The sequence below is a fragment of the Strix aluco genome, chromosome 2 (genome assembly GCF_031877795.1).
Source record: "Strix aluco isolate bStrAlu1 chromosome 2, bStrAlu1.hap1, whole genome shotgun sequence".
Taxonomy (NCBI): Eukaryota; Metazoa; Chordata; class Aves; order Strigiformes; family Strigidae; genus Strix; species Strix aluco.
This window is the reverse complement of record NC_133932.1, coordinates 116,725,934-116,741,999: the sequence shown is the minus strand read 5'-3', so window position 1 is coordinate 116,741,999 and position 16,066 is coordinate 116,725,934. Positions and strand designations below refer to the sequence as shown.

Here is a 16,066-nt window from a genome sequence, read left to right as displayed (position 1 = left end):
CGTCATACATTGCTATACATTCAATTATTTCGCTTAGAGCATGAAATTTGTTTTAAATAGAGCACTTGCATAAATTCTGATTTCTATGGCGTCACACCTGTCACTCAAGCATACTTCAGCTTCTCTGCAGCTTTTAGCACAGGACCAGTTTTAATAGTACAAGCAATTCAGCAGAGAGTGACTCCCTGGATGGTGCACCAACACAGCTTCAGTGAAGCCGTTCCTTAAACACAGCCCCTCCGAAGTCAGAGCAGCAAAACCACAGGTTAAATAAGGTTCTTACCTCAGAATCAGACACAGGTAAAGGGTCTCCACATATACAGTGACTGAGAAAGGAGCTCATGAGAGTCATTTTACATTTTTGTTTTGCAGAGCTACAAATGTGAGCACACTCTCTGTGTAACCAGTCAGGCAAAGTTCATCCCATGATCCTGTACTTTTAGACTGAGGGAAGGACACGTCACATGTCGTCATCTAATCTGCTTTTTACACCCTTATCTTGAACAGTAACATTTGCAAAGAGAGGACTGCTCTCCTTCAGCAGCACTCCACCTACAGTGGTGATCCGAATGACAGCCAGATTAATCTCAGCTGTGCAATAAACAATGCTGAAGGAGACAAGTATTTTTAGGCTTAGATCTATAAACCGCATTGAAGAATACTTACAAAACAGAAAACTTAACCCTCTCATAGCAAAAATAAGAGGAAACTAGACTAATAACCTCACATTCCTTATTCTCAGTGACCTACTCGAGCAGAACCTGAACAAGTGACCGCTTACTAGTAGGAATAAAATATCCAGCACACAACTCATAGGCTCCAGTACTGCAGTCACTTAAACATAGGTGTGATTCTTAGACATCAATGAAAAAAATCTGAGGAAACAATTTTGTTCCACCTGTCACTGACTTTATATTGATGCAGCACCACTGACCTCAAATGACCTTCTCTTGATAAGTGAAATCGGGGTTATGTTATACAATTATTATTGGTAACATCTATAGACAGATATACATGGCACTTCATATAGGATGAAAATCAAAATGCCATGCACTGACTCATACGTTATAAGTGTTGGTCAAAAATTCCAAGAAATTTTAAGATTTCTGAGATTTAAAGGTCTAAGATGAACCTTCACTGTATTTTCTGAAATTCACACCCGCTGGTTTAGCAACAGCACAGGATCACCAATGTTAGCAATCAAGATTATTCATCTTGTCTTTTAGATGGTATCCTCAGTTAGGTTTTTTCTGAGACTCCAAGCACAAACTACTCTACTTATTTATAGTGATGCAAATGAATTAGTTTTATCTGGACAGTTGAATTTCTATGACAGCATATTAGTTAAACTGTTTTATTTCAATCATTTTCTTTTTTCCTGACAGTACCATAGCTACAAATACAACCATTTAGAATGAACATTTACTTTGATCCAGGCTACACTTTTATTTGCTATTGTTCCCATGTAGTATGTCACTTTTAGGGTGGGATTCAGCTCTAGACTCCCACATCTAAATTTTGATGTCTGCAGTAGAGGTGTCTGTATGTTAGCTAGTCATTAAAGCTGTCATCGTAGCCTGTAGAAATCTGGGGTGAAATTTTGTTGCCTGAACATAGACACGCAAGAGCCATTTCAAATGTCCTAAGGGATCTAAAATATCTCCATGTACCATGCATCATGCAAGTATGACACAGGACCTACAGGAGGCCTGGGCCACCCAGAAGCAAGACCCCGGAGATGAGGGGAACCAGTCAGGGCACCTCCAGCAGCACTGGGTGCTTATGTTCAGGCAACCGAGTTGAGGCCCCAAACAAGTGTGTCAGCCAAGCCTACAGAGCAGATCAGCCAGGCAGTGCTGCAGGCAGGAATCAGGTGCCCAACCTGACTCCAGGTAGATGTAGGTGGCACTGCAACCATGTTCCCCAATGCTGTGGGGAGCCATGCCTGGTCCCCACCTCCTGCTCCAGCAAGGTGCAGCTTTCCCACAAGGTGCTTCCAGCTGTGCATAGCTGTCTTAGATACCTGGCCCTCACAACACTTGACAGCTATTTATAGGTAACTCAGCTCAGCTGTAGGTGCCACTTTCAGATGTGCTGTTTAGGGTGTGATCCCCAGGGCCCCCTGACCGCACCGACCAGGCTACAGCTGAAGCTTTCCCAGGCTGCTCCCAGGTAGACAACTACACCGTGGAGTTTGAGCCCAGCCAGACTGAATTCCTCCTTTGCCTGGGCCCAGACTGATTTCCTAATCCAGGCACAGCAGCCTCAAGGACTTGATCATGATCTCACTCAACCTGGCACTGGTACAACCCTGTTGCATTTAATGGCACATGACTGCTGTTGGCATTCCCTGTTACTCATTAACACCAATGTAAGCAACATCAGCATCAGGTGTTTAACCACTGAAATCTTAGCTTAGCCTTTAGAGCCAGATGAGAGCCAAGTTCTGCAACTCTTACTCAAGACTACAGTGCATATTTGATAAATTCAGCACCCAAAATTGTCTTCAGAGGGAGCATTGCCCAAGGAGCACAAGATCTGATCTGTACAGTACTGATAGAGTGTTGTTTACATGCATGCAACTTTTATCAGCGAAATGGCAAAAAATTGCCAGTACTTGAAATTGCACAGCAGGACTTTTGCTGGCACAGTTACACCAACCATGAATAACACTGCATCCTATACCTGACCACACTCTCCACCGCAGAAAAAGCCCAAACTGTAAGTCTGACCCAACACAGCCCACTGCTGGTCAGCTTGCTGTTGTTGGTACGCTTGTGAAGGCTGACAAACTGCTGTCACCATGATGGCAAAGGAAAAACAATCCCTAGGTGATTTTTTGTTTATGTGTTTATACCAATAAACCCCCTAATGAAAATAAAATCACCACTCTATAAACTTGTTGATGCCTATGTATATTGCTGAGGCTCCTTCCCCACTAATCTGCATTTCAATTCCTACCATTACCTATTTGGATTTTTTTAATTTTATTTTTGTGCTCTAAATGTACCGATACAATCAATGCTTCATAACATATACGTACAGACAAGCATGGCACTGTAAGGGGACACTTAAATATCCTGAAAGCTTTTTCTCTACATGGCAATCCGCTGGGAAGTCACAAGTAGGTGCCTCTTGGACAAGGACCCCCAGGACTGCTGGTCTCCAGGGGAAAGAGCATCCTGGCCCCCTTCTGTCTTTTTTTTTTTTTTCCTTAGCTCCACAATACTTTGCAATGCTTCTTGGTTTGGTATTTGTATTTTTAAGCTTCCTGGCTGAAATGCAGCCTTGCTGACTACAGCTGCCTTTTTCTAATCCAGAGAAAGGAGATATTAAAAATTTAATAATGTCTTTATAAGAAATGCATACTAATTTCCAAGTTTAATTTATAGAAAGGTGTGATAAATGAAACATGATAATTCTGGCTGAGAATAAGTTAGAAAGAAAATCTGAGTAGGCTGAGAAGTTTCAGAACACAATTACTACATATTTTCAGTGAAAACTTGCAATCAATAATCAGTCATGTTCTCTGTAAATGACAAGGCTTAAAAGTCTCACAGTATTTGTGTTGTGTCATGTAGGTATATCTGTATTTTGATCACGAGTACACATTCCTGTGTACATTTAGGGGTCTATATAAAAATGTACAAACTTTTTATGTTAGCAATAACAGCTATATGCTGGGTGACTATTAAATAGCTGATATTTCTGTATAAGACAGTAACTGCCAAATGCTAGGAAATCAGTAGTAATATTAGAATTGATTTTTCAGTTCATATGAGCCACCAAAAATATAAAGCAGCAAGTGGATCATGACCTAGTGGCCATAAATTATTTTATCACCTTCACTTAACAGAGTAAAAGTCCAGACAACATGTCTCCACCCAGGTACATGATAAAAGGCAACCTTTGCACTTTTTCTTGTTGCTAAACAGCTGTAGAGGAGCATTAGTTGAAGTTCATTTATCATCACTACTGAGGTCAAAAGCTTGTTTTATCTTTCTTGTACATGATCAATATTTTTATTTACAAACTGTTCTGACAGCAAGAGAGATTATGAGACTTCAGATATGATACAGCCTCCCAGAGAAAATATATTTGTTGCTTTCTTTCCAGATTTTATAAAAAAGATCCAAAAGTGTTATGAACACCCACTGATTCCCTGCTGATCCAACAGGCTGACGATTTCCAACGATACCATCACAGCAATAGTTACCATGGAAATGATTGCTTTTACTGTAGAAGAAAGCACCCATTCAGTCAGTGTTTGCATCTTCTATCACAAACTAACTAGAATTATTAAACTGGTCCAATTCACTTACAGGAAGAAAATTTCCATCTATTACTTTATAATTAAATGCAAATTGCACTATATTCTTCTTCTTTACATCCCTCTGACGACTCTGCCGCTAGCATCTTTTCTTTTCAATTAGCCTTTGAGAAGACCCCAAATAAATGCATTGATCTATCCCTACAATACACAGTGCTATTACACCAGTAGTCTGCAAGACAGGAGAGTAAGACCTGTGAAACAACTGCAAAAAAACTGTTTAATAACATATGCATTTACACATATACAAACAAGCAAAGCAGAAGAAATCAAAGTAATACAGCCATATTCAAAATTTAATGGAAGTTTTAGCTGCTTGGAAGTTATAAACATTACAGCAAGATAATCTGCCTTTTTTGCAGAACACTGCTTCGAAGGGGGGACTCCCTAAAGGGATAGCCCTGCACTATACTAGTATAAGCTCCTAGAATGGATGCAGGCAATACTACGCATTGTAATAAAGTAAAATTACATTACTGTGCCTTGTAATATTATAAAATCAATCTCCATTAGCAACACAAACTACTGTAGTGAAACACTCATTTTGGAAGTTTTTGAAATTGGGAAAAATTTACGTAATTCTACTCTTGGGATTTGTTGACACCAAAGCAATTGTGGTGTTCTAACTAACAAATACACCTATAACACCACATTAAAAGCAGTTTAATTAAAAGCATCAGGCTATATAGATACAACCCCATACAAAATTTAGCCATATATTTCTAAGACATTTTTAATGCAGGTTTGCTTCATATAACCCGATCCTTGAAAGCCTGCTTATCATAATCAACAAGCATATTGCTTTCCCTCTCAGCAACATGCCTCACCAAGATTAGTGATTTCACCTTCACAATATTCACATTTCACAGATAAGGAGCAGACACAAAGCAGTTAAGTCATGTAAGTCACTGAGGAAGCATAGGGCTGAACTGGAAACGACAAGCGGATCTCATGACTCTCAAATCTGTTCTTCAGCCTCAAGGATTTCCTTCCTCTTCCCCTCTAACTCATTTTCAAAACCAAATCAACCAACATATTTCCGACTGGCATAGGGGAGTTTGCAGGGAAATGTATTTGCTTTGCAAAAATAATCTCATCAGTCATATAAAAATGCAAGCACGCTAAAACCAGAAAACTGTTTCCACTTGTTTTCCGGTGACTGATACTTGGGGGTAGCTGGGTGATGCTCTAACACGGTCTCTTATTTACTTCAGTATCTGAACTGGAACAGCAAGCACACAGTGTATAGTAAAAGAGTATTCCTATCTTCTGCCTGTTTTTAAAGGATGTATAGGCATTAATAATCCCTAAATAAACTCCTAAAAAATTTCTAAATTGACTCAGAACACCCCAGATCAAGTAACAAGTCTAAAAAAACAAAAAATCTGTTTTCTGTTTATTTGGCAAAACAAGCAACTTCTTCCAGGCTGTCTTTGTAATGTCCACTGGCAAACCTCAAAAGCCAGATGATAACCACAGGTTGAAAGTGGAACTTTCTGCTAACAAAGCAAAATGTAAAAAGCCACAGGCCTTTGCATCTCTTCAGTGTCTCATCAGGCATAAGTCCTCTGGTTCCCCACTCTCTCCACCCTTCCAGAGCAAAGCCTCATCATTCCTGCCCAAGCCCAGCCACCAGCCGGTCCTAGCGACAGTCACAAACTCCAGCTTGTATGGGGTGGAGCTGCCTTGGGCAACTCTACGTCTGCAAACTATTACTTCCTAGAGTGTGGAGTAAGGGCAAGGCCGCTGTGGTTGAGCTTGGAGTAGGAAGATTCAAGGCTGCTGTGCTTGGTCTCCTCCAGCACCTGGCCGGTGTCCCAGTCTGCCACAGTATCCCACTCAGCATCCCAGTACTACGAGCAGCACAGCAGCCTCTGGATGCCAGAAGGGGGAAATGCAGGCAGCTCAGAGGAAACTGCAGCTCCCTCTGCTCAATTTGGGCATCACAACCTCCCAGGGTTGAGACGGATTTTCAGTGCTGACAACTCAAAACCGTGCTTGATATAAAAACCAAATTGCAGGGCTAGAAGTGCCATTCCACTCTCTGGGGTACTATTACTCCTGATCCCAGAGTGAGCAGTGCCTGGGTACTACTGAGGTGTCAAGAGGAGAGCTACAGGAGAGTCAAATAACAGACACTCTGGAAAGGCAGAGGAGCACAAATGCAGTAAGGAAAGGGAGTAGATTGCCCCAGGCTAACTGCAGTGGAATCCATCTGAGCTCCCCCTTTCAGCATCCACAGACCCTTTTGTAGGGCTGATGGTAACTCCTGTATTAGTCTACGGTTTTCAGGAATGGCGAATTTTATTCAGCACTGCAGAGTTATTCAGTCTAAAATTTAACCTGACCCAGAATTCAGATTACTGTCACCACTGCCTTAATTTTCTGCTTCCTAGTAGAGGATACAGCAACAAATGATTACAGGCTATACTGACAGCTCTGTTGCAGCAAGTTGGAAGAGTTTTGCTGTGATGGGAAAATACCCATGTCCTCTGAGGGCTCCCTTCTGCATCATTTCAGTGATCGGTTCTGCAATTTGGGTTTGTAGCAATGCACAGTGGTTTCTGGTTTAGCTCTGGCTCTTTGAGCAACCATGGAGACATTATGTGAATGTATGCTGACTTTTGCAGAGCAGCTCGGAGAGTTTAGAGTAAATCCAACATCACTCGGCCTAACTGAAACCTCAGTTTGCTGTCAGAGATGCTGTTGAGAGCCAGTTACAGTGCTCTCCTGTTCTGTCCCCAGGCCCCGCAGCCAGCAAGATCAGAGTGCCACTGAAATGGTGAGCCCTCACTCCAAATTACAAGCCCCATAGGAGTAAACCCAGTTTAAGAAGCTTCCCCCCTTACTTTACCTAATTATCCTTCACAGTTCAGCACATTTTCAGTTATACAGATTAAGCTGATTAAGCCAATCTCTAAACTGCATGTGGATGAACCAGAGGTGAATAAATCCAGAAAGAGGAGTTCAGAGAGCTGAAACCACCCAGCTCCCAGCAGGTGTGCTCATGCCCAGACCCACAGCACTCGGGAGCTTGTGGTACGTACCAAGGATGCCCCCCCTCAGCTCCTGACTGGTGCATGCTCCTTGGAGGTACTGAACATGACCACATACAGCCCTTTGGTCCTTCACTGTGAGGACACTTTCTGAAACAAGAGATAGGGAGGATGTACGGTGAGGACAGAGCTAAAACCTCTCCATATTCCCACCCATACAGCTCTTCTTCCTCTTCTCCTCCATAAGCTGTCCCCCAAGTTAAGCCATCTGTGCTCAATATTCAGAGCCTAGAGACCTGTATGGGACAGCCCAGCTCAAACCTGCCAACAGCTGAACACTGGCGCACTGCACAGTGTGGATTAGTTGGGACCACTGACTTTTGCATGGCATGAACATAAATGAGTCAACATACAGGTCTTAGAGCACTTAAAATACAGTCTGCAAACAAAATGTGACTCAACCCTAATTACAGCAGAGTTACCTCTTCACTGTAATTTATCATTCACTTATAGTCATGCAGATAAGGTGTTTAAGTAATAAAAAGTCTGGTATACTGTGAAACCAGATGCCAGCAAGGCAACTTAAATAACAGGTGCTCTGAGAGTTCGTGAAAGACTAGGTAAAATGTCAAATAACTTGATTTGTCTTGTTTGTAACAAATTCAGAACAGTGTTTTGTTTAGGCAGTGGCTGACACAAAGAGTCTAAATTTTCATTATTTACAGTGACCTGGGGCTCTTCTTCAAGAAAGTAAAGACTATGCAAAACAGCCCAAATAAAAACTTGTACTTAATCATCTCTTGATGCTATTTAAAAGCAACATATTGAATATAAGTGACAGTGGCATAAAGCAGAGACTGGGAAAGCATGGGCTGTCACAGATGAGCTTTGGTGACTCACACCTCTGTAGCTTAAGAAGTGCTGAGGCATGTATCCAGGCTGCACTTAATTAGCTCTTCCCTGGGAAGCAAGCTCTGGCAGGACCAATAACAGAGATGGCCAAGCACCTCCCCTGCTCCAGTCCAAATTTTGCATTTTGGTGAAACCAACAAAGTGATAGAAGCGACAGGATCTCGAGACTGAATCACATAGGAAAAAAGTCCCCAAAACATCGATTCAGGTAAATGGATAGAAACCCTTGTGTGAATACTGCAAAATCAGGTTTACAGCATCAGGGAAATGCAAGGTAGAAATGTTTAGTTTCCACATTTCAGAAAACACAGAAACGGACCAAGTTCCACAGACTTAATTTGCTGACTAATCTACTAGATGAGGGGGGTAAGGGAACAAACTATATTTGCTTCCAGCTATGGCAGCCAGTCCTGAAAGAAAAACATGTTTGAGCCTGACCGCTTAGCACCTTGTAAGCTTTGTACTGAAATATGTCTCCAAGCACCTTATAAGGTTTGTACTGGAATATGTCTCCAAGCCACAGAGATTTTAGTGTCTGTACTGGAATACATACTGGCTTTTACGTGAAATCCATACAGAAAAGAAGATGCATGAAACATGGAAACAGTGCAGATTTGTCTGTCAACACAGCGCATTTAAGGTTCAAAGTCTTAAAAATCTGGGATTTGCATGGCTCAGCATTACATCTCAACAGATCGTTGAGAATGAACCAAGTGCTTGACTGTCACAGGAACAACTTGCTGAGTGGGTACAGCTCTGTAACACAGAGGTGTAAGGTAGAATTGAAAATTAATTGTAGTCAAAAGTTCAAACTCCAGTGACCTCATTGTGTGAGTATGCAGCATTCATAAAAGTGCCTGCGGGCTGAATAAACTCCAACAAAAAAATAACCTGGCGCTAAGTATCTTTGGTACCAAGCTACCTCCATGCTGAGGGAAGCACGCTGTGAAGGAGGAAAAAATGAGCAATGAAACCTTCCAAAGAAATGGCAAGGTGAAAATATCCAGCTCTCCCTGTTTTGTCACTCTTAGTGTCACAGCTTTAGTGTTGTGTATGGGATGAGAAGCAGGCGTGGAAAAAAGAGAGGACAGAGTTTACACCCCTTCCATAACAGAACAGAAGTAAACCCTGTCCTGCACAGCTCCTGCTGACATTCCACAGTTAGCACCTCCAAAAACTTTGCTTTTTGGATCAAAAGTGAGGTCTGGATGCAGCTGCCCCATTTGTGTGGCCGCAGTTGTTTTGCCATACACAGGGGCTCCAGGCAGAGCTCACAGCAGAAAGAGGGGGCTACAGTCCCTCGCAGCTGCCCTGGCAGCCAAGGAGTCCGTCCCCTGGCAGCCATTTCCTCCATCTCCTGCGGGGCTCCATCCCACACCAGCCGCCTGCCCACTACACAAACCCAGAGCTGCCACCAGTGCACACTCTGTATTTTAGACAACTGAAGCGAGCACTAAAAGGCACTCGCAATTAACCTAAAATGTTATAATATAAAGAGAAAGTTTAAATTGCATGTTAGATAATAACAGAATGTGGTGTTAAAACTAAAACTGCAGTAACTTTTATCCACCCAATGTACACATTCATTTAAAAACTGTACTGGTTTGTCGAGAGCCAAGGGGAGGAACCAGCTGAATTTCTTCTGGGTCATGATCGCAGATCACCACTAGATGGTAGATGAGTAGCATTAATTCTACCTCCCATTTTATTCCTGAGAAGTACAACTGACATACATCTACACTAGGGCTCTCTCCTCTTCTGGCAGTGTGAAAGAATCTCCTTGCATACATTCTTAAGTGAGAATTTTGGACAAGATGTATGGCTGGGACAATTCTGGGAGTCCAGAAAAGGAATAATCTCAGAGCTCCAACACTTACACGCACTTGGTTTATTTTTCCAATCTTACCACAGCTGCAAGCACTACAGTAAACAAACTCCCTTTTCTCCAGCAGAAGGACAATATTGATAAGGTCTGTAACCATTTACAATCAGTTTGCAAAAACCATGCCAGGCTTTTAAAAGTAAGATGGCTTCAAAGACATTGTAAGACTTTACAGCATGAAAGGCTGAAGTTTGTGCAGCTGCAACAATTGCCTTTGTCTATCGCATACCTAAAGGTATATATAAGATACTTTTAGTCAAACTGAGGTGGCTTAAAAGATACGTCAGCTTTATTTTGTAAATGGTTTCCATGTTCGTACAAATCCAGAGGGATTTTTGCCCCAGTATAGTTTTCCCAATGAGTAGCAAACCCTTCTCTGCTGCCTCACCCCAAGTAGCTCAAAACCACAACACTGCACATTGCTGGGGCTGAGGTGAAGCCACACTGTTTCAGAAGGTGCAGGATATGTCTGACAGCTCTTCACCAACACTGCCCAACCATTGCAACTGCTCCAGTGCCAACTCACACAGTGCTTTAGGTAAGGGCACAGGGTTATTACACGAAGTTACCTCAGAGGTGCTGCAATACATCTACCTACCCATCTACTGAGAGTATGAAATGATGCATTAGGTGCAGTGAAGCACTGGTGTTTTCACCAAAACATTAGTACCAACACACTCAGCCCAGCATATAAAGTACTGTTGTTTGAAATTTGCAGCCAAATAAATAACCAAAAAGTCTACCCTCTGTATGGCCATCACTGCAGAGTGAAAACATCAGATACAACTGAATTCTTAAACCTCTTACTGTATCTTTCACACCACACTGCTCTATAAATATTACCATGTTCTGGAAGGCTTCCACAGGCAAAGTGTTTTACACTGAATCAACACCACTTCAAAATATACAGACTCTTTAGAGACCTTTCACCTTGGAAGAAAACACAGCCAGACCCTACTTAAGCTGGTAAAATCTGACAAGACCACATGACAAGGTGGTGTATCTGCAGGGTGCAATAAGCTGCCCTTGAAAACATACATGAATAGCTTTGCTGCCAAAACTTTCTTTGATATTAATGCACAAAGAAAAAATAATTTTACGTTAGTATCCAAAGAGAATATATTAAAGGAAATAATTGCTTCAGCATATTTTAGCAATAACAAGCTGCAATAACCATTAGTATTCAGGTTATTTTGCATTGTTCCGCATTAATAAAGACAAAACCTGATAGATATATATATTGCTTCTAAAGGATTTTGCTTTCTTTCTTACCTCTTCCTTTTTCTCTTCAGCACCAGATGCTAAATTGAGGCTCAGTTGAGAGTGGCTGCTTATGCCACTGTCTTCATTTCCATCATCATAGTACACAGTTTGCACCGAGTCCTGGAAGCAAACAGGATTCCTGCCCAGCTTCAGCCCCGGTACCTCAACTCTCTCCTCACTCTCCGATGAGCTCAGTGACAACGTGCTGTGATGGTCCGGGCACCGGAAATTGTTATTGCACTTGACCTTCTCTGCAGTGGGACTTTGAGGTTTTGGAGTAGTCGGTCTGACTGGAACATGAGGGTTTTCAGCTTCATATGTAAACTGCTGGGTAGCTTTTGGTTCATCCGAGTCTGAATAAAACACTTCACTGGGAAATGGACTAATGTCATTCAGCGTGGGTGATAAGCTATCAGAGTCTGGCATACCTGATGATGTCCTGAGGCTTTTGTCTTCAGTAACAGCTACATTCACCTCACCCTCTTTATCCTGAGCAACTGCAGGGCTTTGCAGACAAGGTGTTCCCGGCAAGGAAGAGTCTGGACTAGATACCGGGGAGGTGCATCTCTTTCTGTCATGATCTGTGCTGCTGGAAACCCTGCGGGAGTAGTCATCGTGCAGTCTGCTGTTTGACCTTGTTCTCTGGGACTGCTCGCTTGGAGAAGGTGCCGTGCTCTTAGGGCTATCCTTCTTCCATGCAACATCTGTAACATTACTGACAAGTTTCAAAACTCGGTCAAAATCCTTTGCCCTGATAGGGCTCTTCCATCGCTTGGATCTCCTCTCGGGGTTTCCACCAGTTTTGTCCAAGTCAGCAGAAGTAACACTCACAGTCCTTGTTGGCATCTGTTTTTCATTTGCAACCTTGAGGTCGGTAAGGTTTGAGGTGGACTTTCGTTTGAACGAGCTTTTTTTCAGAAAGTTCAAATTATCTGAACTTTTGCTTCTCCGATAAATTATCCTGTTGTTTTCAGAGTCTTTCACCAAAATTTCACAGATCTTTGGCTCTGCGATGACAGGTGATGTCGGCCTAGTACAGTTGTGATGACTCTGAACTTTATCCGTGTCTATCAAGTTTATGCGGCCAGCACCATAAGCCCGCCTGATGCTGCGTGAGCGATGAGTATTCCTCAGGAAAGACTCATCGCTCTCCTCTGCATCAGAGTAGTCTGAAGCTAAACCATCCACTTCGTTCTGGAAATCATGCAGAGGCCCCGAATAGGAATACCTGTTGGTCTGAACTCTCACCACTGCCCCGTTTGAACCATGTTTGTCTACGCCGTTCTCAATTAAGATGTCTGCACATTCCCTTGTTTGAATTCCTTGGAGAACTGAAGATTTCAACTTCTTGAAAGATCCCATTTTTCTGATGGAAGACAAAGCATTCCACGTGGATGAGTTGCCCATCAAAACCAGAGAACGAGGCCTGTCAGAGCTAGAATTAGCCCGTTTCCGAGGGGTGGTGAAAAAGCGCATGATTTTGGAAGGGCTGAGTTTATCCTCCTGAATTTCCTCCTCGTGACTGTTGCTGGTGCTGTATCCACCATTATGACTGACACAGGTTGTCTGGTTTTGGGGCTCTTTATTATCCATAACTATGCAAGTAACAGTGGTGCCATTTCCACAGCCATTCGGAAACGTTGTCATGCTCTCGATGCTGTACGCATGGAGACAGAGGCTGGGGTAGCTCAAAGCGACACTGCTGTCTCCATTGGCTGACCTTGCTGCCTCTCCTTCATCTGCTGCACCTTGGTTTGTCTTGCTCTCACATTGACTGGATGAGCTGAGCTCCTCAGGCTGCACTGCCTGCATCAGGAAAACAAAAGCAACCGTTAAGAGAAATTTCCTTACAAAGTCCCCAACTAAAAGAAGCTTGAGCCCCACTGTAGGAAGTGAAGACAAGCAGAAAATGCAGGAGTTCTTGTTCACTGAACAAAGGTGTGCTGCAGTGGTGGTGAGAAGGCATTCATAACTTCCTCAAAGTATAATTGCATTCATTAGCAATTTAAGAGACCAGAATAATTTCAGTATGTACTTGTTTCTCTAATGCTTAATAAGCTAATAAATTCAGTACAACTACCACACCCACCTTACAACACTAAATATAATTCACATACACACTTGGAGAAATCCCTAACAAACAGCAATCGGGTCTTCCTCCTCACAGCATTCAGCACTAAGCCCCAAGACACACAAGAAGTTTTCATCCAAAAAAGCCAAGCACGTCCATCAAGTGCAACAATCCTCAAACAGTAGGCAAAGAAGAGGAAAACATACACATTTTTTCCTACACTTGCTGCTTGCTGTCAGAACCCTGCATGACACTTAACTGTCTTGTCTGTCCCCTAACTGGTAAACCTAAGAGTTACATCAAGTGCACAGAAAAGTATTTTTCCCTAGCCAAAGAAAACATTCAGAAGTATGTAAAGTCAGAAGCCAGCCTATGATGTCATGGAAGTGTGATGAAAACTTGAATTTGGAAGTGACTGGACCCTCTCTGACCAGGACATGCTGTATCAGGGATCTCTCCCTGAGCTGAGCCTGGGAGATGCAGCAGCCCAAACCCCACTCGGGTGCTTGGGAAAGCTGTGTGGGGACCACAGGCCATGCCTCCCCTGGCCTGGCCAGGGGTCTCTGGGGCAGGCAGGTGCTTGCACCACCATGCTACACATCTTAAAAACGAAGGTCATGGCACAGTTCCCTCTGCAGAGACCAGTGGGACCTTCACAAACCTGCCACTGCCTGGGGGGAGCGGGGGTCTCCCCCTCGCCCCGGAACGAGGAGAGAAAACGTACAGCTGTGCTTGAGGGAGAGAGGTAGCCCCGGCCCCTTCTTTGTCTCCTTCCCACCCAAGGGGCCGCGGGGGCTCCGAGGGCCGGCGGGGCCGGGGGGGAGGCGGCCCCTGGCAAGCAGAGGGGGCCGGGCGAGGCGGGGGGACCGGCGGCAGAGCCCCCGCTGCCTGCAGCAGATGCAAAAGCCCGTCGGGGTTTTTCATCGCGGTAAAACTGCAGCGAGCGGTCCCGGGGAGCAGCGGCAGACCTCGCAAGCCTCAACCGCCGCCTGAAACGCGGGAGATCTGGAGCCCGTGTCCACTGTTTTTAAGGCTGCTCCTTCTTGAGTGCACTTTAAAAGGAGTTTTGCGAGCCTCTGTCCCTCTGGGGATAAAAGGATTTTCTTGTGTTTCAGAGAGACGCCTGAAATCTCCCTCGCCGCTGTTCTTAATCCCCCTCATTCACAGGGTCGCGGCGGGAGCCTGCCGGGCTGCGAGGCAGAGCCCAGCCCAGGCTGCCCCCGCCGCCGCCGCACCCGGGGCCGGACAAAAACCCGCCGGGCACCGAAACCTCGGCCTGGCCTTATGCTCTTGGACCGCTCGCAAATTTCCACGCGGGGGAAAAAAAAAAAAAATATATATATATATATATATAACAGTAATGATAACAAGACGCTGCTCTCGGCAGAGAAGTTCCCAGAGAAAGCGGCTGTGGGAGAAACTGCACCTGAGCAGGCAGAAGGGAAGCGGGAGAGAGGCGGGAGAACAAACACCATGAAATGAAATTACAAAAACCAGCTCGCAGCGCCGAGTCTACACCAACTTCCCCGCGATGCTGCCGCTGCTGCTGCCAGGAGACGATCGCGGAGCAGCGCCCTTACCTGGGGGGGGGACCCCGCCGCCGCAGCCCGTCCCCGCCGCCGCCCGCTCCCGCATCGCTATGGCAGCAGCGGCCGCCGCGGGGCGGAGGGCGGGGAGCGCCGCGCACACTGGCGGCAGCCGCCCGGCGGGGCGGGGCGGGGCGGAGCGGCCCGGCAGCCCCCGGCCCCTCCGGCCGCCCCCGGGCAGGGTCTGCTCCGCTCCGCGGCGCCGGCCGCCCCCCGGGCCGCCCCCCGGGTCTGCAGCGCTGCCGGTGGCTGGAAGGAGCTTCCGTTCCCTCTGCCCGTTGCGCGACGGCCGTGCCGGGGGGCGCATCCGCGCACACACGGGTGGTCACGGTCAGACCCTTCGGCAGGTCCTGTGTGCCGCCCCCGCCCGCCGCTGCGCACTCCGAGGTGGGGTGCTCTGCTCGCCCTTGCTGTTGGCCGCGGGCACAGGCCATGCGCCGTCCTGCCGTGCAGCACGGCCACTGGCCAGCACGGCCACAGTCCCGCTGCTCAGCCCTTCTCAAGCACCAGTCTCCTTTCCCAGCTATCATCTGCGGGTTAAATAGTCCACTCCCTTACTCGGTATAACTGATCCTCCTAGCAAACCCAAAGTACTTGAGAAAAGCCTCAGATCATCCGACGCTCTTTCTCACCCCAGCAAAGTATGCTTAGCAGCTAGTTGCTTATTTTATAATAAAACCATCCGTAACATACATTTTCATTTAATATTTAAATTGGTCTGGGGCCCCACTGTGCTTGTGGTGCCAAACAGGAATTTCTTACTAGAGGACAAATCAGTATATTTTCCTAAGCGTAGTTTGCTTTATTAAGCTTAAAGACACAAATGCTGGAAAATAAATACTTGCCAATCAGCAAGCTCGCTCAGATACTCATGCTTGGTTCGCAGGCTGTCTTTCTGTCCCAAACCTGGACAATTTTTGCTTTGCCACTGTTCTCAGAGTTAACAGCAAGAACAACATTTTATGCACAATCTAAACAGCGTTCATTAACCACAAAGAAAATTTTGTGAGACACTGTCTTACAGGC

General features: G+C 45.0%; 1 protein-coding gene across 5 annotated transcripts in view; it reads right to left on the bottom strand.

Moving 5' to 3' along the window:
• The window catches only part of SPATA13 (spermatogenesis associated 13), a 160,819-nt gene that overhangs the window by 34,516 nt on the left and 110,237 nt on the right, over positions 1 to 16,066 (bottom strand). For 2 of the 5 annotated variants that reach the window (XM_074815996.1, XM_074815994.1), the window contains exon 2: positions 11,393 to 13,189. In XM_074815996.1, coding sequence (XP_074672097.1) covers positions 11,393 to 13,189 — 1,797 coding nt within the window. Of the gene's footprint in view, positions 1 to 283; positions 393 to 11,392; positions 13,190 to 15,034; positions 15,162 to 16,066 lie in introns of those variants that run through there. The other 3 variants (XM_074815995.1, XM_074815997.1, XM_074815998.1) reach the window with 3 other exon arrangements.